This window comes from Onthophagus taurus, chromosome 5 (assembly GCF_036711975.1).
Source record: "Onthophagus taurus isolate NC chromosome 5, IU_Otau_3.0, whole genome shotgun sequence".
NCBI classification, from domain to species: Eukaryota; Metazoa; Arthropoda; class Insecta; order Coleoptera; family Scarabaeidae; genus Onthophagus; species Onthophagus taurus.
In genome coordinates, this window is record NC_091970.1 from 4,886,477 (window position 1) to 4,908,333 (window position 21,857).

Sequence of the window (21,857 nt, forward strand, 5' to 3'; positions counted from 1 at the left end):
AAATAACTATTTTTAATTCGTATTTCGTTAAAAAATAACAGGACTTAAAAAAATGGAAATCTATCGTTTTTTAATATAATACGTTATTTTAGTTGAAGGACGTTTAAAAAAAATTAATCATCACTTTTTGAGGTTAGGTGGATTAAACAAGGTATTTATTATTATATTAACAAAAACATCCTCATACATTTTTTTCTACTTTATTTAGTTGATTATTTTTTATGTAACATAATAAATAATAATAAATTCAATAAAAATTTAATATAAATATATGAAAGAGAATTTTAAAAACTACACGAACATGATTTTGTTCTTCGGTAACACAGATCTACGTCATCTAAATAAAACGATACAAACGTTTCATTATTATTATTATTACTAATTTAAACATCGATAATACTGTCATGTTTCTTATCTTGTGCGGAATCTTTGAGCTTCTCTTGCATCTGCCTCAGCATATCTTGCATCCTCCTTATCTAGACAATTAATTAGATTGAATTAATTAAATTAAAATAATTAAAAGAATCACCTCGTTATCCTTTTCGATCAACAGCCGATCAGTTTCCGATATATCTGAATCATACGGAACTGAATCTCTCTTTAATTTCCCCCTTTCTCTAAGAGCATGTTGAGAAATCTGCGATATACATTGTGCCCTAAAATTTTCGTAATGAACATCTTCCGTTACATCCTTAAGATCTTGCATATGCGTCGAGATCAACATCGTTCTCAATTTAATAAAATCGCTATGTTTTGGGTTTTCAACTAAAATAAATTATCATAACCTCACAAAACGTTCTAAATAATTTATTAATTTTATTTACCATCGACGACTCCCCACGGATATTGTCTCCCTCGAACTTTTCTTCCAGCAACTTCCAAAATAACGTTACTTCCAACGACAGCGAAAGGTATGCTCGCTTTTAACTCCCGATCTTGTTCTTTAAAATCTTCATCTTCATCACTCCCACACTCGGGAAATTCGTACATCTAATTAAAAATTAATTTAAAACTAAAAAACCAATAAAACTTAGAAATTTACTTGAATATCGTTATCTTTGATGTCGTTTAAAATGTTCGATTTTAATTTAGCAACTTCGGAGCTTGTTAAAGTGTCGGCTTTTGCGATTACAACGACGAGATTCACTTTCCTATGGAGTCGTTTCATTAATTCTAGATCCATCTGTCTTAAACTGTGCCCCCACGGCGGGACGAAATAAAGACAACAATGTACTCGGTTATCTTGAATGTTTCTACGATTTAATCCGCTCTCATCGGTGAAGTATTGCCGAAATTGTTCGTCGATGTAACTTGTGCACACTTTCCAGCTATCCTCGCAATTAACAGCGTCCCCGAAACCAGGTGTATCAATCACGGTTAACCTAAATATTTAATTTAAATTAAATTTTGAATTAAATTTGTTTTTAATTAACCGTAGTTTAACTCCTCGTTCCTCGATTTCCATCGTTTTCTTCTCGATTGTTGTAGTTTTATGAATTCGTTCGTTAACTTCGGAGATTTTTCTGTTTTTATATAAATCCCCAAGAAATAAACTGTTAATTAACGTTGATTTTCCCAATCCGGATTCTCCAACGACCATCAATGTGAAATCAAATCCTCGTTTAACTGATTTCCGATGAACTTGGTCTGGTAATGTTGCAAAACCGATGTAATCTCTATCTCTTTTATCTAAAAAATATAAAAGAATTCAAATTAAAGTGAAAATAAATAAATAAAATCTTACCAGACATGATTAAAATAACGTTTTTTAACGGTTTTTTTTCTAAATATATACTTTCCGATAAGATATGGTTCGTTTTTAAACACCTTTCGAGTAATGTAGGGTGTACCGTGTGTGTTTTTGTTCGACTGCACACCGCGTTTCACCGCGCTGCGCAAATCAATAATTTCAACCCTCCTTGTTTAGTCGTTGGGGGCACGTGCGAGCTCTGGCTTTAATCGTGGGGTGTACTCGACGATTTCATTCGTTAAACTGAAGTCTTTCATTTCGATTTGATTCAACACTGATTAGAAAATTGCTGAAGTCTTCAAATGAAAAGATTATGTTGTTTGGTCGAATTGTTATTGTTGAAAAAAATAAGTTTTTTTTTGTTTAATATTAAAACTATACAATGGATTAATTTATTTTAATTCACTATTCACACAATATAACAGAAAAATAAGTCTAATTTATAATTTTTTTCAAAATTTTGACTTTTGAAATTACTCAAGTTGTGGTATCAATGTAAACCGCTAGATGCCACTATATTACAGCCTTAAAAAGAAATCGTAATAATATAGTATGAAAATATAATGAAATCATATTAAATAAACTTAATTAAAATATAAAAAATTGCGATAGTGCGCCATCTATTAACGTAATCTCAGAACTATATAACAACAATTTGATTGAATGAATCAAAACTATTAATAAATTAAATAATTTTCTTTAATAATATAAAAAAAATCCTGAAAAATATTATTATCACATTAATTTTAAATCAAAATATGATATGAAAAATAAACGAAGTTATTCTGAACTCACAATTACAGCGCCCTCTTTTGACATTTAATTCTATCACTAAGTAATATAACATCACATCAAGGTCTATAGAACATAAGGTTACCCAATACCGATTCTCCTCCTCTGAGAGGCAAGGTGGGTCAGTGACGTAGCTGGTTCTATGAACAACACAACACCCTTGTTTATAGATATATCTATAAACAAGGACAACACGATGCGAGGTTTAAATATTTTATATAGACTGTACCACAGTATAGGCACGTATCAATCTTTTATTCTGACTGTATCGAACCAGTGACGTCAATTTGCGGGGTAATAATCGATACTACAGAGGCATAGGGAATGAGGCAAGGTCTATAGAACATAAGGTTACCCAATACCGATTCTCCTCCTCTGAGAGGCAAGGTGGGTCAGTGACGTAGCTGGTTCTATGAACAACACAACACCACCTATACTGTGGTACAGTCTATATAAAATATTTAAACCTCGCATCGTGTTGTCACGTATAGGCACATGTATAGGCTATCTTTTATTCTGACTGTATCGAACCAGTGACGTCAATTTGCGGGGTAATAATCGATACTACAGAGGCATAGGGAATGAGGTAACCTTATGTTCTATAAACCTTGGGAATGAGGTAACCTTATGTTCTATAAACCTTGACATCACATAACATATTCTAAGTTTACAAAGTATTATAATAACGAAAATATTAAACGAAACTTTGTTTCTTTCTGTCGTATTAACAAAAAATTATTATTAAAATTAGTAATTCTTCTCCTAAATTGTTTATGAAAAAGGATTTTTATTGAGGTTATGTTTGACATCTAAACTTCGACATTTTTAACATAACCTCATAAACGAAACGATATAAATTATATTATAATTTAATTATTAATTAATCATTAAATTATTGTATTTAATTAATAGTAATTTCTGTTGGTATAATCTTATTTAAAAAGAACTTTTCTATATCAATAAGTAGTTCAACAATAAGATAAATTTTGTTAAATGGGGTGAAGTTAAGAATAGTGTAAAAATCGCGTAAGTTTATAAATTAATTTATTTAATAATTAAATAGAAAAATTCAATTTTTAGGTTGGTATCATTGATAAAAACATGAAACGGCAAACTTCACTTATATAACCACAATGTCAAATATTATCTTACTGTTTATTATCGTCGCTGTAAAAGAAATTCAACAAATCATTTCTAAATCGTATTCCGTACGAGGCGGTCATAAAAGAAGCCTTTAATAATTCGTGCGCACAAAGAAATCTGCATTAAGATTAACACAATTATGGATTTGTTGATTGTGGGAAACGCTTTCGAACACGGCAACACATTCTGGCCAGATTGGGAGTCTTTTTGCGCTTTTTACCCGGACGATTTGCGAAACGGAAAATTACCATGCACTTGCGGCGAAACAAATCAAACTTACAATTGGAATTGGGAACCTCAGCGGACGGGGACGCACGTTTTATCGAATGGCAATCGAGAGGTTGTGTTCCATCCCGTTTATAGCCCGGGTACGGCGGCTGTTCGCGGGAATAAAATCTTGGAGAAGAATATGCATCATTATTGGGAAATTAAAATATTAACGAAACTTTACGGAACTGATGTGGTAATTATATTGATCTATATCTATTTTGAAAATAATATCGTAATTGTGTCAATGCAACTAATTAAGGAAGTAAATAAATATTTTTGTTTCATTAGATTGAGTAAATATTACTTGTTAACGCGAAATAAAAAAACAAGGATTCTAACATCAACATAAACAAGAATCGGTTTGTTTTCGAGCATGCAAGGAGATAATAAATTTATTCTAAGCAAAATTTACTATGTGCTAAGTGTAAATAAAATGTAAATAGATATTCTTTTAAGAGGAAATATCTCCGCATGTGCTAAAGTCATGGATAAACAATGTCTGAGTTGTTAAAATCAAAGGTTATCAAAAAAAAACATTTAAAAATGGAATGTTATTTATGTCTCGGAAATTTATTTGATTCAAAATAAATTAATTTTATTTTTTAGATGATTGGTGTTGGAACTCCCGACGTATCATTAGAAGAGCGCCAATACAAATTCTGCAGCATGTTAGGGTGTGAAGATCAATCTTGGGGTTACTCCTACCGTGGTTCGTTACAACATAACAAATTAACCCGGGAATACGGCCCCCCATTCGGAATCGGCACAATAATCGGGATCCATTTAGACATGTATTCCGGCACATTAGAATATTACATGAATCGAAAACCTTTAGGAATCGCCTTTCGCGGTCTCAAAAACAAAGATTTATACCCGATGGTGTGCTCAACAGCCGCTCAATCATCCATCCGTTTAATCTCGGCATTCTCATTCCCTGATTCCCTTGAAATGACCTGTTTAAAAGTAATCAGCAGTAGGGCGACGTTAAAAAAACAATTTAATTCAATTCCTGGGTTAACCCGATTAATAAAACCCGAATATTTTTGGTGTTTACCCGGAAAAGATGAACGAAACCTTGATATTGAATTATCCGTTGAAGACGAAGCTATTTTACCGTTAAAAACCGTCGTTGAGATTGAAACGAGACAAAGGAAACGATTAAGAACGAATAAGTGGGGGATGGAATACTCGGGTATTGACCAAGAATACTTTACACATCGAGATTTCTTCCGGAAGGTGACTCATGGGGTGATTAAATCGTTAAAAAAGAAACCATATTATAGCCCGAGTTGTCAAAAATGCTCGTTAAGGCCGGATTTGAATGTTAACGAGAAATTAATTTCGATCGGGGAGATTAAAAAGAAAATTGGGGTTGATATTAACGATGTTGATATTTATGGTGATATTGATGATACGTTATGAGGAATTCTTTTTAAGTGAAAATGTGATAGCTTTTTAGAAATTAATTCGAATATAATTTTTTTATTTATGGATGTATTTTTGTTGAGGTGTAAATATTTGTTAAAACGATTTTTTAGTTATTTTTTTTTAATTGTGTTGGTTACACATATAAACTCACATTAAATACATAATAAAACTTTATAAATTAATAATGCGGATTTGTTTAAATAAATTTAACAAGAAAAATAAGTTGGTTTAACTCCGTTATCATACCCTGTATATAAACAACATTCACGCCTTAAAAGAAAATTTTAATCATATTTTTTTAATAATAATAGGTAAATGGGGAACGTTATTTTTTAATTACACCACATTATTCTTACCAAATAAATCCCCCCACACTCTACATCTACGTATTCCTTTCTCTCCCAGGCGCCATTAATAGCTATTTGACATATCAAACTTTGTTACCAATTTTGAAACATGATATTTACTAGTTATGACTTGAGTGAAATGTTTTAATGTGTTTAAAAAAGGTAATTTAATTTTATTTTTCAGTCAATGATAACTGCAGCACTTGCTCCAACAATTTTTGCTCCTCCATTTGTTGTTCTTCCAATTGCTTTTGTTCTTGTTCCGATAACCTTAGGACCATATCCAATTCCGAGTCAACTTCAGGACTCGTATTATCTGAATCTGTGCTTACAGCGGTATGATTGCACATAGCTAAACTAGCTTGGATTGCTCTACAAATAAAAAGCAAAATCTGGCGAAAATTACATAACAAAGCTAATTACGTCTATAACATCAAAAAAAATTTTTTTTTATCCAAATTAAACATAATTATTTAAATCACCTTTGAAGCTGTCGTTCTTCTTCGGCCAAATTAGGCGTTGTTGGCCTTGAAGGCCTTTGCGCTTTCAACGCCTCCCAAATATCCACCTAAAACCAACAAAATCATTAAATTAAACTTAAAAAAAAATTCTAACCTCTTCTTTTTCGGTCCCAGCTTCAATGAGACTTTGTTGAATCGCAAATTGCAATAAATCGTCTTCTTCTTCAGTACTAAATTGCCGCCGACTTTCAACTCCCGCTAAAAAAACAGTAATTAATAAAATTAATTAAAAAAAATTAATAAATTACTAAGTTTTGAGTATGATGGTGGAGCTTGAAACACAACATCGTCTAAAACACAAGTTAAGCGATCCTCTTCTTGGATGTGAGAAACGTTTGGTACATCCACATCCATACCGAAAATGTTTCCGAACGTGATACGAGCGTTTAAAACGTGGAAAATTGGAATTTCTAAAAGAAATTGAATTTAGTGATGTTTTTTTTTTGAGGTTGGCACTAATTTCTAACCTATTTTAACGGGAAAACCTGCGGGAAGTTGCATTTGTATAAAATTCCTTAATTTCGCGAAATGCGAACTAGAAATGGCCATAAGATCAACAATCGGAAGAATTTGTTCGGGTAATGATAGCGGATAATTCTCGCACAGCCATAAAGTCGCTTTAAATTTTTGAACTTTTTTGCTCAGTTCTTTCGGCCTTCCGATATCCCTCCCAGCTAAATCAATTTCGGAATCGAAATATTCCTCGGGAGTTATATTTGTTGGATTTGTTGAATTCACTATTTCCTCCTAAAATAATAAATCAATAAACATAAATTAATTAATTAATTATTTATTTACAGTTTGTGGAGCACTTGATGTTTCAGGAACGTCTGCAATCGGTTGCAAAAAATTTTGTAAAGGAGTCCGTATATGTTTAGATCGAGCCAGCTCCTTATCAGTTTCAGTTAAATGTTCAGTACGAGTTTTCGTAACCAACTCAACATTCGTAGCACTAAATACTTTACATTCGTGACTATTAACCACCTCCGATTTATCCGATCTCCACCCCCAAACTCCCGCTTTATTCCTTTCAAAACTTATTTTATCCGTATCGATATAAGTTGTTACAATTGGAGTCGTTAATCGTTGCGAAATCGCCTCTTCCGACGGCGACAAAACCAACGAATCCGGGGGGGCCCGCATTTGCTCCGAATAAACCGATCTTGCATCGTGATCAATCTCCAACATTGTAGCACCATCATCTAATTAATTTTTATTAATTTTAGAAATTATTAAAAAAAAAAATTTTTAAAGTTGGTATCATGTTTTAATCTGTAGTTGGATAAGGTAATGAAGTTAGTTACAATTAAAAAATTTACTTTACCCTTTCTTTTTGATAACCTAAAAATGTAACTTCGATCTCCGATAATAAATTGAGGCATGCAAAGATCTATTCAATAATTAATTAACTTGTTAACACTAATTAACTTACTATGCCCTTGAAAAACATAACTACGATTCCCTCTTTGCCAATTAGTATGATCGAAACCCAAAAGGGTCGTGTCTATCCTCACATTAGACCCTCGTTTATAAACTTTGTATGTATCACTGGGACACATTCGAGAAACTAAAGGAACTAATCAAACGATATATTATTTTATTTATTTTTAGGTTATTAATAATTACCCCAACTCGTAAATTCCCATTTCATCTCAACGTAAAAATCGGGAGCTTGTTTTAATTTTTGAAGTAATTCTGGAATGCCAGCCATCCGATTGGAATAACGTTGGAAGTCTCGACGTTCTAATATTAATTGGAGGAGTTCCGGGTCACCCGTAGCCACGGCTTCTTGTAAAACTGATTTTTTTTTTAATATAAATTAGTTTAAAAATAAATGATTGAGTCATACCAGACCACCCATCAGCATTCTCACAATTTACATTGGCTTCAAAATTCAATAAGGAACGTACGGACTCCATATGACCCAAGGTGACAGCCAACATCAAAGGGGATCTTCCCCTATTATCTTTTTTTTCCTTATCATGCTACAAAAAAATTTTATTTAAATCAATGACTAATACATTACACTTTATATGGAATGTTTTTAGAGTGTTCTTACGATTCTTTTACCAAGTTCCTCTTCTAAACTGCTCGAATTGTTGTTCCACACCAACCAGTGTAAAGGATATTCGGTTTGTATATAGGAGACACCGACCATTTTAATTTACTTTAGTTAATTTTTTAACAACGAATCAATTATATCTATGCGTATCGAAGCGAATTCATAATTAAACGCTAATTAATCTAGGATTTTAACGATATCCTAAAACTGACAGCTCATTTTATATCATCTGTCTGCCATATTATGACTCGGCCATATTTACACTGAAGAATTGTCAAAATAAAAGTGAAGTTAGTCCTGTTAAAAGTCAAGTTTTATTAATGCAATTTTTATAATTTAATTCATTTAATTGATTTAAATATTAACTCAAATCATTTCTTTTATAATTAACTCAACATCGTGATATTTATTATTAAATCATCCATTTTTAGTTGATTTTTTTTGACGTTTCCCTTTGTAAATCGGACTGATGCTAATTTAATTGCGAAGCTTAACATAACCTCAATTTACTTAGTTTGTGTTTAGTTTAGTTTGATAATGAATAAAACCGGAAATAAAGTGAATTTGCCTTGGTAAATTAATTAATCTAATTTATTTATTTATTTGAGTTAATAATTTGGTTTTAGGGTGGAAAAGTATCGCCCGAGTACTTTGGATGACCTCGTATCCCACGAAGACATCATAAAAACAAGTAAGTGAATCCTTTTTCTTAAAGCCGCAAAAATAATTAAAAATTTTAGTCTCAAAGTTTATTAAAGAGGACCAAGTACCGCATTTATTATTTTATGGCCCTCCCGGCACCGGAAAAACTAGCACCATTTTAGCGTGCGCCAAACAGCTTTATAAACCATCGCAATTTACTTCAATGGTAAAAATATTCTTTTTAGTTAGATTATATTAATCAGTTAAACGATTAGGTTTTAGAATTAAACGCATCAGATGATCGCGGTATCGGTATAGTTCGAGGTCAAATCTTAACGTTTGCAAGTACCAGAACCATTTTTAAATCCGGTTTTAAATTAATTATTCTCGATGAAGCCGATGCGATGACTTTAGATGCGCAAAACGCACTGAGACGAAGTAAGTTTTTATTTTTAAATAATTAATTTTATTATTGTTGGTTATGTTTAATGTTTGTATTGTACGGGTTACTATAGAAATTGTTTTAATCAGGATTTAATATATTTATATCCGAGGTGTTGTGAGGTAAAGTGCGTTTTGTGTTAATCGAAAAAGGTAGGTTGGATTAAAATGTTTTAATTAATTAAATTTATTTATTTAGGGATATTTATTTGATTAATTTTTTTAAATATCAATTAAGTCATTCGTTGGAGTATTCCGGGACGTTTTGATACCCAAACAAGTTGTATAACTCCAAAGGGATGGTTAATTCACGTTTTTCTTCAAAAATGCACGATTTATCCATGTGGCATGATTCTAAAAAAATATAATTATGTTGGTATTAATTTCTATAAACATAACCTAACTTTATGAAATTTTTATCTGGTTAAAAATTACCTTGAGTGCAACAAATCCCCTCAGAGGCGCATCTCCCCGAATTTCTTCTGCAAGAACTATTCCCCGCGATGCAAGGTTCATTTTCATGGAATTGCCCTTCTTTTAAACATTTTAATGTATCAGGGGTTCCGATTAAACACCCAAAAGGTCCGCAACAAATCCCCGGACCAAAACATTGCCCGCTTCTTGCTGGTCCACATGAAATGCACTAAAAATACATTGAAAGAAATGGTTTAATTAATTAATTATAATTTCTTACTTGTTTAATGTTTGTATCCAGGGAATTAATCCTTCCATTTCTTTTTCCACCCCTTGGACAATTAGTAATTAAGCACCCGTGACTTAATTGATCCTGTATGATGCATAAAATAAGAGTAAAGATGATTAATTTGACCATTTTGCCACTTGAAGGGTCGATTTGCGTTCTGGAATACGACGGCGAAAATTTCCTTTATATACTCGTTTGATACAATAAGAAGTGTTGGGGTGAATATGAATTGAAATTTTTTAAGAAAGAATCACGCGTATTGTGATGGGAATTGTGTTTCCTTGTTCATGCAGATTTTTGTGAATGTAGGTGGAATGGATGTGATTGAATCCGATGGGGACGAGGAGGTTATCGAGAAACAGTTAAAAATAGTGATTCTCGGTGGGAAATACACTGGAAAAGTAAGTAAATAAATCTTTATTGAAATTTTGTAATAAATATACAATCATTTGATATATCGGGTGATTAAATGGATTGCATGGGCCACATAATCGACGTTTTTCGTGTTTAATTGTCCAACGGATATCCTTCCAGACTCACTCATATAAATGCTATGCTCGGTTTGTAATTTTTTCACCTTAAAAATCAATTTGTTAAATTACTAAGTGAATATGAAGCTATAATATCTTAATACCTGTGATTTAGTTAACCCTGTGAAACAAAACATCCCGTTTTGATGAACGATGTGGTCCCAATTTCGAATCGAACCCTCCTTAATCAATTTGCTCCGTAGTATTCTTCGGATTGAAATTATCCGATCCGCTATTAACTTAAATTCTCGCTTCCTAATTAATTAATCATTAAATAATTAATTATTTAATTTAATTAAACCCACCATTCATCTCTTAATCCGCTATCACTCAAAATTTTTTGGGCTATCCGCGCCCCGTGAATCGGGGGTGTTAAATACATAGGAATCGTAAGGTTTCTTAGTTGCGATTGCACCTTCTCAGCTATTTCCTTCTTCTTTGTAATGATTATTAACCCCCCTGGGCGATCACCGTACAACCCCATATTCTTACAAAAACTTTGCACAATCATACAATTATTTCCATCCTCCACAAATCGCCTCACCTAAATTAATTGAAATTAACTCAAATAATGCTTAATAAAGAAATTGGTTACAGCAAATGAATCAACTTCAAAGTGCCCGGAAGCAAATCCCTGATAAGCTAAATCAAATAGCACCAATAATCGTTTCTTTCGAACTAAATCAGACATTTCCTCCCATTGACTCCTCGATGGGTCAACTCCCGTTGGGTTATGGGCACAACCGTGAAATAAAATAATTCCTTGGTCGGGAATTCTCTAAAAAAATTTGTTTATCTATTACATCTCATTACGTCATTGTTAAAAATTTACCGAAACATCCTCCATTAACCCTTTATAATCTAACCCAAACGTTTTATAATCATAATATCGGTAATAATCAAAAGACAACCCTGCATGTCTCGCAACTTGCAGATGATTCCCCCACGTTGGTTTTGGGACAAAAAGCTTTTTAGTCCCGGTATAAAATAATCCGATAAAATCGAACGCTAATCGACAAGCCCCCGTTCGTGAAACCGTTTGTGTGGCAGCCGTTAATTTATTCTTGATATGAGGGGAATCTCTCCCTAAAATTATTTGTTGCGCTTTCTCCCGATACTGCTCTTCCCCTTCCGGGACGCAATAATCTTTGTTTAGACGCATCGAATCTAGGAGTTTCTCAGCTTTTCGAACGCAAGGTAATACGTAGGGTTTTCCGTTGTCGTCTTGATACGTTCCGATGCTCAAATTAACTTTTTTCGGGTTTTTACAAGCTCGGTAAGCTTCGGTTAATCCATAAACGGGGTCTGGGGGGCCCATTTCAACCGATGCCCAAAAGGAACTCCCACTAAAATTATAATAAATGTTAAGAATGAATTAAAAATAGTTTTTTGACGTTGATTACTGATGATAATTCCGTTTTATAATCGGGGAGGATATTTGTATGATATTTTTCGATTTTCTAAAAATAAAAATTGATTAGGAGGGAAATAAGGATTGTTTCTACTTACTGCAGGGTGAATTTAAGGTATTTTTGAAACGTTACGATGATTTTACCTGAACTCATGATGATTCTTCGGAATAAGAAAAAAGTTTTAAATCAAAGTATAAACATGTCAAATTGACGTTTTTGTTTATATTCTGTTTTTTTTTAATTAATACATTTAATTTTGTTATAAATATAATCAATAATTTTGCATCAATTTTAATACGGAGCTAATTTGACAGTTTATAAAAAAAAATTAATACCAACTTAAATTTGAAATTGTTGCCAATCTAAAATTAATAATTTTAGACTTCTATAATAAGAAGATTTTGTTACAATGAATTTGTGAAGAGTTACGTATCAACAATAGGAGCAGATTTTTATTTGAAACGAATGAGTTTACCATCCGACAAAAAAGCTCTTTTAAGAATAACTGATGTTGGCGGAGATGAGTTATGTGGAACGATGCTTGATAAATACTTATTTAAAGCTAACGTAAAACGCCCAATTTCATTTAAATCCTTTAATAATTAATAAAATTTTAGGTAATATTCTTAGTTTACGACATAACCAACAAAAATTCGTTCGAAGAAATTAATTCTTGGATCCGAGAGATACAAAAATACATTAAATGTCCTCCGATCGTTGCAATAATTGGAAATAAAAGTAAAAAATTAATCGAAATAAAAAAATGTGTGTAAAAATCGTTTTTTAAGGTGATTTAGAGCACCAAAGAAGTGTTTCAAATCAAATCGTATCTAAATTAATGAAAGAGTTAAACGTTTTGAGTTATTTAATATCTGCGAAGAGTGGGGAAAACGTTTCGTTATTCTTTTTGGATGTGGTTGCGAGATATTTGGGGATTCATTTGACGAGAATCGATAAAGAGAATCAGATTGAAGTTGTAAAAGCTCGCCTGGTTAAAGAGGAGGTTCCCAAGAGAATCAATGAGAAAAATGTTAATCGGAATACCTCAATTTGTTCGATACAATAATGATTAATAAAAAGATTCTTCCATTTAATTCTTTTTTGTCAACCAAAAAATGACTTAATTAATTAATTAACAAAAATTAATGATTAATTTTGATTTTAGTAATTGAGAAATACACGGAAAACATCCGATTTTGCATCATTTGTAATTATTTGAGTAAAATAACCCCGGCCATTCAAAGTAGATGTACGAGGTTCCGATTTGGGCCTTTGTCACCCGAACAAATTTTGCCTAGATTGAATTATGTCATCGATGAAGAAAAGTAAGAATAAATTAAATAAATTATTAATCTATCAAATAAAATTGCAGAGTTAAAGTATCAGAAGATGGCAAAAAAGCTTTATTAACTCTAGCTAATGGTGATATGAGGAAAGTTCTGAACGTACTCCAAAGCACTTGGTTAGCCTATAAAGATGTCACAGAAGACAACGTTTATACATGCGTTGGGCATCCTTTAAAAAGCGATATTGAAAACATCGTGAAATGGTTGTTAAATGACGATTTTAAAGTTGCTTATTTAAGTATCCTTTAAAAAATTTTTTTGTAACTGTCAAAAAAAACCTAACGTTCAATATAAAAAAAACCTAACCTTAAATGTCAAAAGAAAATCTAACCTTAAACGTCACTTAGATATTAAAGAGTTAAAAACAGTGAAAGGGTTAGCTTTAAACGATATTTTAGAGGAGGTTCATAATTATATTCATCGAAGTAAGTTAAAATTACTTTTTATTAATAGTTAAAAATAAATTAATTTTAGTTGAGTTCCCTTACAAGATTTTAATTGATCTCTTGGATAAGATGGCTACGATTCAATTGAGACTCTCGTCCGGAACGAATGAAAACATCCAATTAACATCGTTAATTTCTGCCTTTCAATGTGCCCGGGATATTACTGTTTCTAATTAAGTTGGAATAAAATAATTTAACAGGAAAAGTTTATTATTCTAATAAATACCGAGATTAAAATTACAAAAATAAATACAACTATCCTAATATATTTCCAAAGAGGTTGCTAAAACCGTTGGATATCGAGGATAAAAACCCCGGTGATTGTTCTTGATGGTGTTGAGGTTGCCGGTGAAATAAAGTTGGTTGTGTTGGCCGATAAAACACATCACTTCTCTATAAATAAATTAATTAATAAATAATTCAAATAATTAATTATATAATACCTGATTACTATTTTTATTAATGAATTAATTAATTAGTTATTTAGCAATTTTAAAAGATTTTTGGGGTTGAGCGGTAACAATAGGAGAAATCATGCTAAGGGAAGGTGAAGTAACGGGACGGCGATATGTTGTTCCGTACTAAAAATTTCCATCACCTCAATTAATAAGTTAATTTGTTATTAATTTCGAAAAGCTTACTTTAGCTTGATGCAAAGTAACATTAATTTGGGTTGGGTGATCCGCAACGACCATAAATTCAACATCCTTCGGGACATAACCATCAGCATAAACCTCTAATACGTAAACACCAGGTAAAAGAATTCTCCAAAACTCCCCGTATTTTGTGGTGCGAAACCCAACATCTCTCCCTTTTATCTTCAATGAAGCCTTCTCAATCGCATTTCCGTTCATATCTGTCACGAATCCTTGAATCCCACGGTGTACTTCAGCTAAGAATTTAATTAGGGACTAAAAATAAATTTCTTTTTTATAAAAATTAATTATAATTGATTTAATTAATTAATTACGACTCGGTTATCTTCCCAATACTTCGGTAATTCTTTAGCATAAGGATATTTGCAACACGATATTTCTAAGGTTACTTCCATACATCCATACCAAATGTAATTATAATCTTGCATTCCACCTGTTAAAGGGTACCAAGCGGCTCCGTTTGTTATCCCCTAAAATTAAATTAAATTTAAGCTTGCATAACCTCACTTTTTATGTCACACTTTTTTAAACCCTTGAGTCGTTGATTTGCATGAGACCCCCTTACTCATTTTCCCATGATTTTCCGAATATGTTAAAGCAAGATGCGTGAATATATCATCATCCGGGGTTAAAGATGGATAAGAAGCGTAAGTTAAGTACACTGAAAATATTAAGTTTTATTAAAAAAAAATTTATTTTTTGTGGAAATGAAACAAGGTTAAGTAAGTAACTTACGCGAACATAATGCAGAAGATCTACAAATTCCTTTTTAAGCAAAACAGATTAAATTACTTTTAAGAGGTTACTTTATGTGTTAATTTCAAGTTTTAAGAAATATCAACATACAAATTTGATTATTAAAAACAAGCTCCATCTATTATTGCAATTACGAACTATATTTGAAATAAAATTTTTAAATTGTTAAATACTTACGAGAATTTGGGGTATTATCAAAAGGATAACTCGCAACTAAAGCACCGCCGTGTAAATTGCCTGAGAGTACAAATTGGATCTTTGATAACCATTCTTTAACAGCTACAGTTTCAGGTTGAGTTCTTCGGTCATTTTGTTTGAAATAATCGGGGAAGTTTCGATTCAAATCGAAGCCTCTTGCGTTATATCTAAATTAATTAATGCATTAATTAAAAAATTAATTGTTTTAATCAAATTTAACAACCTCCCTTGTCCACCTTCGCATTGACCTTCTTTCGAGACTTCAAATCCATCAGGGTTCATGGATGGCATGATGTGAATCCTTGTGTTATCCAATAACCAACGAATATATTCATCTGTGTTGTAGTTAATTACTAAATACTAAAAAACGAAGAGAAAGTTTTAAATGATTAAAGAGAAAATGACCCCATTTTTTGAGGTGCACATACATGTATTAAATGTAGCATTAATTCTCTGCTAACAGCTTCGTTTCCATGCATATTTGAGACATATTTAACGTCCGGTTTTCCAATCATGTGCTCATAAGGTGATGAAGAAACAACCATAACCCATAATTCTCTATCTATATTAAATAAAAATACTGAAATTAATAAATAAATTACGTTATAAAGTTAGTTATTACCTTGAACAGATTTTCCAATAGAATATAATGCGGTTAACGAAGGAAATTTAGCACTGGTCATCCTTAAAAACTTTGTCATAGCTTCATAATTATGATATTTAAATTCAACCTGATAATTTTCATTATCTAAGTTGTGTTGGTAAATTCGCTCTTCAACGCTGTCATTCGTAAAGCTTTGTGGATACCCGAATACTTCCGGAATTAAACTCGACGAAGAACAAAAGAGGAAAATTAAAAAAGTTTTTAAATTGATTTGAAACATTTCTTTGGTTTTTACTTTTAATTTGTTAAAAAAAATTGTTTAAACAGAAAAAGTGGTTTTGGTCATGGTCAAACTCTTCGTAACTGAAACGTGTTTGAAGAGAGACTGAAAGCCGACGTCGCGAGAGGCTTCCACCTTCGCGCTCGCGCTGACCTTCATTCGCTAGGTCAAGGCCCCCAAAAATCAATAGGAAATAACTGTATTCGGTAAACTGGTTGGAAACCGTTAAGTTAAAGTCGCTTATTTAATCTTGTTAAAAAAATTATCAACAAATTTTATTTTTTATTGTATTTATTCATATTTTTATATAAAAAGTCTAAAAATCTTAAAATTATTATAAACTATTAATGACTTAATTCCCACTATTTTAACTTCATCCCAATCAATTAAATAAATCAATTTATTTTTGAACTAATCATTGTTATAAAAATTGTTCTTTTTAACAAAATTGTATTACAATTTAATAACAATAATAAATTGTTCTTTCATTGTTAGTTTATTTCAAATAATTTATAAATTTAAGTTATGTTACTAAGTTGATAGTAGTTATCTGTTAAAAATAATTAATTATTCATCTTTAGAAAAGTACACAACTTAAAGAACTTTATTAATTAGTTAATTAAATTATGAAAAGTATTTTTCATGGGTATGACTTATAAACTACGTTACCATTCATGTATTGCAATCCCTACCCATGTTTTGGAACGATTTTCTGTATTGACTCTATATTCACTCGAACAATCGCAGAGAGCAATGAGTCAACACCTCTCTCTAAGTTTGATGTAACTTATAAAAAACAAGAATATAGCTGTACTTTAACGACAAAAATACCGCCTAGCAAGTTAAAAATACTCGTTTAGAGAACGATTATATCACCGTGCTTCGTCATACAATAAGATCTAAGCTGCTCTACCCATTCTCCCAATATGTTGTGCCTAATATGTAAGTTTTATTAAAGTTTAAAATTCAATTGGATTAATTTAGAATACAGTTTTATTGCATTCACAATATAAGACATAATATTAAGGAAGGCGGTTGGCAAAGATGGTAAGACCTACTTGCTTAGATGGCCACTGGCGTGGGATCGGATCTGCCTGGGGGCTACATTTTTGAAAATTAAAAGAAAAATAAACTAAAATAGATTGTTTTTTGAAAAATAAAATTAATTCATTTTTAGAGCGCCATCTATAGTATAATTGCGAAATTATATAAATTTATCCGAGACGCACACCTTTACAGTAGTGGTTTTAAGCTCCGCATTCAATAATTTTAAAAATTTACCAACTACATCTTTTATTTAGTAGCATAACTTAGTTATTTAGTCGAGTTTCAAACCTTTATCACAAAGGTTGCTAATTTACCGATATAATCTTGCATTAGTTTAGCTACTGAATACAAGATGTCGCTCGAAAAGTAAGTCATTTTACCCAAAAGAATTTTGGTTTTACATTTTTCGACGTGGGCATTGCAAGCAATTTATTTGTCATTAAATAACTACATATACATGTTTGAACAAAAACATAAAAGCGATAGCATGATTTTCTACCAAATATGTTACTATGTCTTGTAAAGTGTTCTTCGGCCGTACCTTTAATGAAATTTGCTATAGGCAGTGTTAGAGTTTGCGTTAAACACTTTAGATTTAAACACAACGATTAATTCCTTTTTGGTCACTTTTAGATTATTGATTTAAAATTCTTTTTTATATAATCTTTGTAACATTTTAGCTTTGCAATTATTAACTTGGAGCTTTTTGTGTTCATTAATGTTTCAATCAATTTATTGTTTTAAAGAAAACTTAATAATTAGTACAGCTTTTCTAACATTTCTTATAAAAATTTTTAATTTTATTGCATTTAGGAAAATTAAATTAAAGAAAAAAAACGAAGTTGGTAGTCCTTCCTTTCATATTATTTTCACAAAAACGCTATGCATTTTGAAGTTTATTTCTTATAATTTTAACAATTATTAAGTGCTTTATTGTGTTTATTATTCAACCTTTTTGGTCAGTTTTAGTTTTATTCATCTAAAATTCTTTTGTTGTCAATGTCAATGAATTGAAATATAAAAGAATACTTCTAAATGTTAAAATAAAATAAATGTTTAATTAGTTGGAACGTGACACAAAACTTTTTTAACATCGGGGAACACACAAATAACTATTTTTTACATCAATTAGCACTTAATTCATTAATTAATGTACATAACTAAATTTAATTTTTCATTTAACTTTTATAGGTTATGTTAAATCAGAGCTACCAACTTCATAATGAATTTTTATTGAAAATTCCCTAGACTTCAATTAATTCGAAATTTTTATAACAATATACTATATTAAAAATTCGTAAAACTTACTGTAAAAATATTTCTTCTCATTTCCTTTTCTCATTTTTGAACGATTTCAGCAAATATTGGACAAAAAAATCGATATTGTTTAGTTATATCGATATTAGATGGTGACACCGTCGCAATACATAACCTTGAAATTGGATTTATTTCAATATAGAAAATTATTGATTATAAATAAATTAATAATAATGGCCATCAAAAAGATTCATGATCACTTTCCGATTACCATAAACTTGGCCTCTTAAATAGATTTTAAAAGGAATTTCAATCCTGGAAAATGAAATTTAAATTTATCGGAACCCGGTTTTGAATAGTAAACGTTCGAAAATGATCAAGTTGAATACTTAACTAGATAAAAAATAACTAGGAAAGAATTTCCTTCAGGGAGGAATAAATTTTAATTCAACTTAAAAACTTAAAAAAGACTTAAAAAGAACCGGGCCCTTTTCTTAAGGTACCCGCAAAGGTTACTTCGAGTCTTAACTTCCCATCTTTCTCCACAACTATCCCCATATTACTATCGGCACCCCTCATGCTTCTAAAACACTTCCAAAGGCCGTATCTTACCTCCCAATCTTCAAAAAACAAGTCCGGCTTATTCCATAAAACATGATTCCGAGCGTATTGATATAAAACTTGAAGTGGGGGGTTTAAATGGGGGGCTAATTCAGCTCTTCTATGCAAAATTGTGTTTAAATAATCGTAAAAAATCTACAAAACATTATATTAAATCAAAAATATAAACGTAGTGATTTACCTCGGCGTTGTGAATCCAACATATTAAAGACATAACTGACATTACGATAGCATGGATTCTATTCGTGCATTCCAATTCAACTCCTGACGCAGATATCGTTAATTCTTGAATGGCCATCATTAAACAAGCCATTGCCGCAGCTGTATAACCACAAGGAATTTCAACGACTAATAAAGCAACGACGCAATAAAGACTTTCTATGTTTATTCGGCTTCTTAAACCATGATTTTGAACGGATATTAATAAAGAATTGTGAATAAGCTCGCGGTATTTCTTCAAAAACTCTTTATCTTGCGTGTCATAAATTCCAGTGTTAATATTAAAATGCCCATTTTGAAAGAATATCTTCGGCACGTCAAATATCGTTTTATTTCCGTGCCTGTTAATTAAATGTTGAAAAATTCTCGTTCCCAAGAGACTTTTTAACACATTATCGGATTGAATTAGAACGAAAATGTGGTTGACTGTGTTCGCAGAGAAATAATCGCTTAAAAGGTTAGCTTTGTAAGTAACCGATGCGAACTCGATAACGTTCCCAAAATCCAAAAGAATCTCGTTTGGGAAGTTGTACGTTAAACACCAACTTAACATCACATCTATGGCGTGATATAAAAAATCCTTTTTAATCTTGCAAAATAACGCTCTTAAGCACAACTCTAACCCTTTACTTATAAAAGTGTAATCTTGATTTTGTTCGTCGGGGATAATACTTTCTTTATACATATCCAAAAATCTGGAAACCAACCCGAGATCCATCACCGACCAATAATCCTTTTCCAACAAAAAATAAATCACCCTCAAAATTTTTTTTGCAACAATCGGGTTCGATTGTTCGACGATATCTAATAAAACGTTCATCGCCTTAGATTGTTCGTGGCTGTGGCTAATTACAACCTCCAAAAGTTGCGTACATAAAAGTTCCGTACCCCAAAGTCGAGCTTCCTCAAAAAAAGTCACCATCGAGTGAATAACCACCGAGTACATATCCGGCAATAAAAGCGTCATGAGATGTTCAAAACAAGTATTTGCGTTGTGAGCTTGCCTCCTAAAACATTAATTTTTAATAAAAATAAAATAAAATTTATTAATTCACCTTCGAGTCCATTCCGAAAGCCCAGATCCAACTTTTAATCGAATATGAAAGTGGTGAACGATGCTGATACCACACCAAATAATTCGTACAACTTGAGAAACCTTTAAATCTCCTAAATTTACTTTCCGGACCACTTCATTAAGAAGATATACCCCTATTTAATTTAATTAAATAATAAATTAATCTTTTCAAATTAACTCGGTAACATAGTTAGTTGTAGTTTTAAATGTTATTGAGTGCTAGAACAATTAAAACTTAAATAATATATTTTAAATTTAATAACTTCTAACTAGCGCCATCTTTTGTCCGACGATCGTTTCATTTGACAATATAAATTTGACGTTTAACCTAAAAAAATTGTGAAATGACAGATTTTAAATTAAATTAACGATAATACCAACTTAATTTTGTTATTACGTTAGATTGATATATTTTTGTTGAAATAAAACTAGAACTAACGTCAAAGACGGACAGCTAAACCTGGAGTTTTCTAATTCTAGGTGTAGTGTTAGTTCTAGTTTTAATTGTTATTAAGCGCTAGATAAAATAAAAAACTACAACTAACATTAGCCGTCTTAAGAGACGTGCCGCTAAACCCAAATAATTCTAGTTCTAGGTCTTGTGATGGTGCTAGTATAAAACTAGAAATAACACTAGACCTAGAATCATTTGGGTTTAGCCATCTTAAGAGACGTGCAGCTAAACCCGAATGTTTCAAGTTCTCGGTCTAATCTATTAACCTTTTAATCGATTCAAATGAACTCGGTAAGAATCCAAAAGGTGCGTTAAGCAATATTTGTGTAACCGTAAAACAGAATCTTGCAAATCATCCTTTGTAAACGTGCTAACTTTAGGTTTGAAACAATTCAAAAATCGAAATCTCTTTGAATGTAACGATGAGGTGCTGAAGAATTCATCTGCGAAAAAAGAATTTAAAGTTATGTTTTAATTTTTTGTTTACGTACAAGCTGATTTTGTCGCGATGAACCCGATTTGGCTTAAATCGAGGTTCCCTCTATCTTGCCCGATAGATCTCGCTCGTTTGGTTTTCTTAAAACCTTCGGTATCGGAGGCTGAAGGTTCTGGTTTATCCATTAAACTCGGTTTATTAAATTTGAATCTTAATTGTCAAAGTGACAAGTTTAAAATAAATATTAAGTAACTCCATCTAGTGCAAATTATCTGAACTAAATAAAACACTATTGCAAATTAAAAAAAATATAATAAGAAAGAAAAGGTGTTGTACCAATAACATAAACAAAATAAATAATGTAAAACGAAAAAATTTATTGCATTTTGAGTATTACATTCCTAAAATGCAAGTAACAATT

At 31.4% G+C, this 21,857-nt stretch overlaps 8 protein-coding genes across 13 annotated transcripts; 2 read left to right on the forward strand and 6 right to left on the reverse strand.

The window, feature by feature from the left end:
* Positions 1 to 86: 86 nt before the first annotated feature.
* On the forward strand, positions 87 to 5,568 carry LOC111426276 (SPRY domain-containing SOCS box protein 3). The gene is made up of 3 exons (XM_023060749.2): positions 87 to 151; positions 3,623 to 4,148; positions 4,562 to 5,568. Exons 2-3 carry the CDS (start codon positions 3,825 to 3,827, stop codon positions 5,375 to 5,377), a joined length of 1,140 nt encoding a protein of 379 aa, XP_022916517.1. The 5' UTR covers positions 87 to 151; positions 3,623 to 3,824; the 3' UTR covers positions 5,378 to 5,568.
* LOC111426279 (septin 4) lies at positions 185 to 1,981 on the reverse strand. Its single transcript, XM_023060753.2, has 6 exons — positions 1,745 to 1,981; positions 1,434 to 1,689; positions 1,043 to 1,382; positions 825 to 990; positions 530 to 765; positions 185 to 476 (listed from the first exon to the last, which is right to left on the reverse strand). The coding sequence occupies exons 1-6, from the start codon at positions 1,749 to 1,751 to the stop codon at positions 384 to 386; spliced, it is 1,098 nt and encodes a 365-aa protein (XP_022916521.1). The 5' UTR covers positions 1,752 to 1,981; the 3' UTR covers positions 185 to 383.
* On the reverse strand, positions 5,536 to 8,573 carry LOC111426249 (ankyrin repeat domain-containing protein 13D). Of its 2 annotated transcripts, none has more exons than XM_023060693.2 (10): positions 8,311 to 8,573; positions 8,101 to 8,236; positions 7,878 to 8,048; positions 7,684 to 7,818; positions 7,050 to 7,453; positions 6,719 to 6,998; positions 6,500 to 6,661; positions 6,346 to 6,449; positions 6,213 to 6,298; positions 5,536 to 6,102 (listed from the first exon to the last, which is right to left on the reverse strand). In XM_023060693.2, exons 1-10 carry the CDS (start codon positions 8,407 to 8,409, stop codon positions 5,904 to 5,906), a joined length of 1,776 nt encoding a protein of 591 aa, XP_022916461.1. In that variant the 5' UTR covers positions 8,410 to 8,573; the 3' UTR covers positions 5,536 to 5,903. The 2 variants fall into 2 exon arrangements, with proteins under 2 accessions (XP_022916461.1, XP_022916460.1); XM_023060692.2 differs by having other exon boundaries at positions 7,684 to 7,827.
* A 203-nt stretch (positions 8,574 to 8,776) lies between these two features.
* LOC111426283 (replication factor C subunit RfC3) lies at positions 8,777 to 14,038 on the forward strand. Of its 2 annotated transcripts, none has more exons than XM_023060758.2 (8): positions 8,777 to 8,885; positions 8,940 to 9,004; positions 9,054 to 9,181; positions 9,231 to 9,393; positions 13,207 to 13,366; positions 13,414 to 13,625; positions 13,735 to 13,812; positions 13,862 to 14,038. In XM_023060758.2, the coding sequence occupies exons 1-8, from the start codon at positions 8,851 to 8,853 to the stop codon at positions 14,008 to 14,010; spliced, it is 990 nt and encodes a 329-aa protein (XP_022916526.1). In that variant the 5' UTR covers positions 8,777 to 8,850; the 3' UTR covers positions 14,011 to 14,038. The 2 variants fall into 2 exon arrangements, with proteins under 2 accessions (XP_022916526.1, XP_071052080.1); XM_071195979.1 differs by lacking the exons at positions 13,207 to 13,366; positions 13,414 to 13,625; positions 13,735 to 13,812; positions 13,862 to 14,038 and adding exons at positions 10,409 to 10,500; positions 12,423 to 12,608; positions 12,659 to 12,779; positions 12,830 to 13,135.
* Positions 9,603 to 10,429, reverse strand: LOC111426317 (oxytocin-neurophysin 1-like). Its single transcript, XM_023060807.2, has 3 exons — positions 10,091 to 10,429; positions 9,832 to 10,039; positions 9,603 to 9,750 (listed from the first exon to the last, which is right to left on the reverse strand). Exons 1-3 carry the CDS (start codon positions 10,226 to 10,228, stop codon positions 9,635 to 9,637), a joined length of 462 nt encoding a protein of 153 aa, XP_022916575.1. The 5' UTR covers positions 10,229 to 10,429; the 3' UTR covers positions 9,603 to 9,634.
* Positions 10,501 to 12,355, reverse strand: LOC111426273 (aspartate aminotransferase, mitochondrial-like). The gene is made up of 7 exons (XM_023060739.2): positions 12,139 to 12,355; positions 12,033 to 12,089; positions 11,462 to 11,975; positions 11,225 to 11,407; positions 10,935 to 11,173; positions 10,734 to 10,884; positions 10,501 to 10,676 (listed from the first exon to the last, which is right to left on the reverse strand). The coding sequence occupies exons 1-7, from the start codon at positions 12,192 to 12,194 to the stop codon at positions 10,545 to 10,547; spliced, it is 1,332 nt and encodes a 443-aa protein (XP_022916507.1). The 5' UTR covers positions 12,195 to 12,355; the 3' UTR covers positions 10,501 to 10,544.
* On the reverse strand, positions 14,023 to 16,467 carry LOC111426266 (carboxypeptidase D-like). Of its 3 annotated transcripts, XM_023060727.2 has the most exons (10): positions 16,066 to 16,467; positions 15,872 to 16,005; positions 15,667 to 15,803; positions 15,423 to 15,610; positions 15,225 to 15,254; positions 15,011 to 15,150; positions 14,804 to 14,959; positions 14,475 to 14,744; positions 14,277 to 14,414; positions 14,141 to 14,226 (listed from the first exon to the last, which is right to left on the reverse strand). In XM_023060727.2, the coding sequence occupies exons 1-9, from the start codon at positions 16,325 to 16,327 to the stop codon at positions 14,313 to 14,315; spliced, it is 1,419 nt and encodes a 472-aa protein (XP_022916495.1). In that variant the 5' UTR covers positions 16,328 to 16,467; the 3' UTR covers positions 14,141 to 14,226; positions 14,277 to 14,312. The 3 variants fall into 3 exon arrangements, with proteins under 3 accessions (XP_022916493.1, XP_022916494.1, XP_022916495.1); XM_023060725.2 differs by lacking the exon at positions 14,277 to 14,414 and having other exon boundaries at positions 14,023 to 14,226; XM_023060726.2 differs by lacking the exons at positions 14,277 to 14,414; positions 15,225 to 15,254 and having other exon boundaries at positions 14,023 to 14,226.
* Positions 16,468 to 18,412: 1,945 nt separating this feature from the next.
* Positions 18,413 to 21,740, reverse strand: LOC111426248 (uncharacterized). Of its 2 annotated transcripts, XR_011640376.1 has the most exons (6): positions 21,492 to 21,740; positions 21,267 to 21,443; positions 20,527 to 20,680; positions 19,434 to 20,478; positions 19,026 to 19,387; positions 18,413 to 18,946 (listed from the first exon to the last, which is right to left on the reverse strand). XR_011640376.1 is itself a non-coding variant. In XM_071195973.1 (5 exons), exons 1-5 carry the CDS (start codon positions 21,619 to 21,621, stop codon positions 19,103 to 19,105), a joined length of 1,791 nt encoding a protein of 596 aa, XP_071052074.1. In that variant the 5' UTR covers positions 21,622 to 21,740; the 3' UTR covers positions 18,413 to 19,102. The 2 variants fall into 2 exon arrangements, 1 of the variants encoding a protein (XP_071052074.1); XM_071195973.1 differs by having other exon boundaries at positions 18,413 to 19,387.
* Between the last annotated feature and the right edge of the window lie 117 nt (positions 21,741 to 21,857).

What these genes read in the sequence shown, in the direction of transcription:
- LOC111426249 (XM_023060692.2), bottom strand. Translation starts at nt 8,409, where the DNA reads ATGGTCGGTGTCTCCTATATACAAACCGAATATCCTTTACACTGGTTG. An exon ending in AGGAACTTGGTAAAAGAATC is followed by an intron (nt 8,237 to 8,310) that starts GTAAGAACACTC and finishes ATTTTTTTGTAG; the next exon opens with CATGATAAGGAAAAAAAAGA. An exon ending in TTATGTTTTTCAAGGGCATA is followed by an intron (nt 7,454 to 7,683) that starts GTAAGTTAATTA and finishes AAAATTAATTAG; the next exon opens with ATGATGGTGCTACAATGTTG.
- LOC111426276 (XM_023060749.2), top strand. Translation starts at nt 3,825, where the DNA reads ATGGATTTGTTGATTGTGGGAAACGCTTTCGAACACGGCAACACATTC. An exon ending in AACTTTACGGAACTGATGTG is followed by an intron (nt 4,149 to 4,561) that starts GTAATTATATTG and finishes TTTATTTTTTAG; the next exon opens with ATGATTGGTGTTGGAACTCC.
- LOC111426279 (XM_023060753.2), bottom strand. An exon ending in GAACGAGGAGTTAAACTACG is followed by an intron (nt 1,383 to 1,433) that starts GTTAATTAAAAA and finishes TTAAATATTTAG; the next exon opens with GTTAACCGTGATTGATACAC. An exon ending in TCAAAGATAACGATATTCAA is followed by an intron (nt 991 to 1,042) that starts GTAAATTTCTAA and finishes ATTTTTAATTAG; the next exon opens with ATGTACGAATTTCCCGAGTG.
- LOC111426283 (XM_071195979.1), top strand. Translation starts at nt 8,851, where the DNA reads ATGAATAAAACCGGAAATAAAGTGAATTTGCCTTG. An exon ending in AATAAAGTGAATTTGCCTTG is followed by an intron (nt 8,886 to 8,939) that starts GTAAATTAATTA and finishes ATTTGGTTTTAG; the next exon opens with GGTGGAAAAGTATCGCCCGA. An exon ending in GCAAAACGCACTGAGACGAA is followed by an intron (nt 9,394 to 10,408) that starts GTAAGTTTTTAT and finishes TTGTGAATGTAG; the next exon opens with GTGGAATGGATGTGATTGAA.
- LOC111426317 (XM_023060807.2), bottom strand. Translation starts at nt 10,228, where the DNA reads ATGGTCAAATTAATCATCTTTACTCTTATTTTATGCATCATACAGGAT. An exon ending in TGGATACAAACATTAAACAA is followed by an intron (nt 10,040 to 10,090) that starts GTAAGAAATTAT and finishes ATGTATTTTTAG; the next exon opens with TGCATTTCATGTGGACCAGC. An exon ending in GGGGATTTGTTGCACTCAAG is followed by an intron (nt 9,751 to 9,831) that starts GTAATTTTTAAC and finishes ATATTTTTTTAG; the next exon opens with AATCATGCCACATGGATAAA.
- LOC111426266 (XM_023060725.2), bottom strand. Translation starts at nt 16,327, where the DNA reads ATGTTTCAAATCAATTTAAAAACTTTTTTAATTTTCCTCTTTTGTTCT. An exon ending in TAATGCTACATTTAATACAT is followed by an intron (nt 15,804 to 15,871) that starts GTATGTGCACCT and finishes TTCGTTTTTTAG; the next exon opens with TATTTAGTAATTAACTACAA. An exon ending in TGATAATACCCCAAATTCTC is followed by an intron (nt 15,255 to 15,422) that starts GTAAGTATTTAA and finishes TTGCTTAAAAAG; the next exon opens with GAATTTGTAGATCTTCTGCA.
- LOC111426273 (XM_023060739.2), bottom strand. Translation starts at nt 12,194, where the DNA reads ATGAGTTCAGGTAAAATCATCGTAACGTTTCAAAAATACCTTAAATTC. An exon ending in TTGAAGTTGATTCATTTGCT is followed by an intron (nt 11,174 to 11,224) that starts GTAACCAATTTC and finishes CAATTAATTTAG; the next exon opens with GTGAGGCGATTTGTGGAGGA. An exon ending in CAGGGTTAACTAAATCACAG is followed by an intron (nt 10,677 to 10,733) that starts GTATTAAGATAT and finishes TTGATTTTTAAG; the next exon opens with GTGAAAAAATTACAAACCGA.
- LOC111426248 (XM_071195973.1), bottom strand. Translation starts at nt 21,621, where the DNA reads ATGGATAAACCAGAACCTTCAGCCTCCGATACCGAAGGTTTTAAGAAA. An exon ending in CTTTCGGAATGGACTCGAAG is followed by an intron (nt 20,479 to 20,526) that starts GTGAATTAATAA and finishes TTAATGTTTTAG; the next exon opens with GAGGCAAGCTCACAACGCAA. An exon ending in GTTGGATTCACAACGCCGAG is followed by an intron (nt 19,388 to 19,433) that starts GTAAATCACTAC and finishes AATGTTTTGTAG; the next exon opens with ATTTTTTACGATTATTTAAA.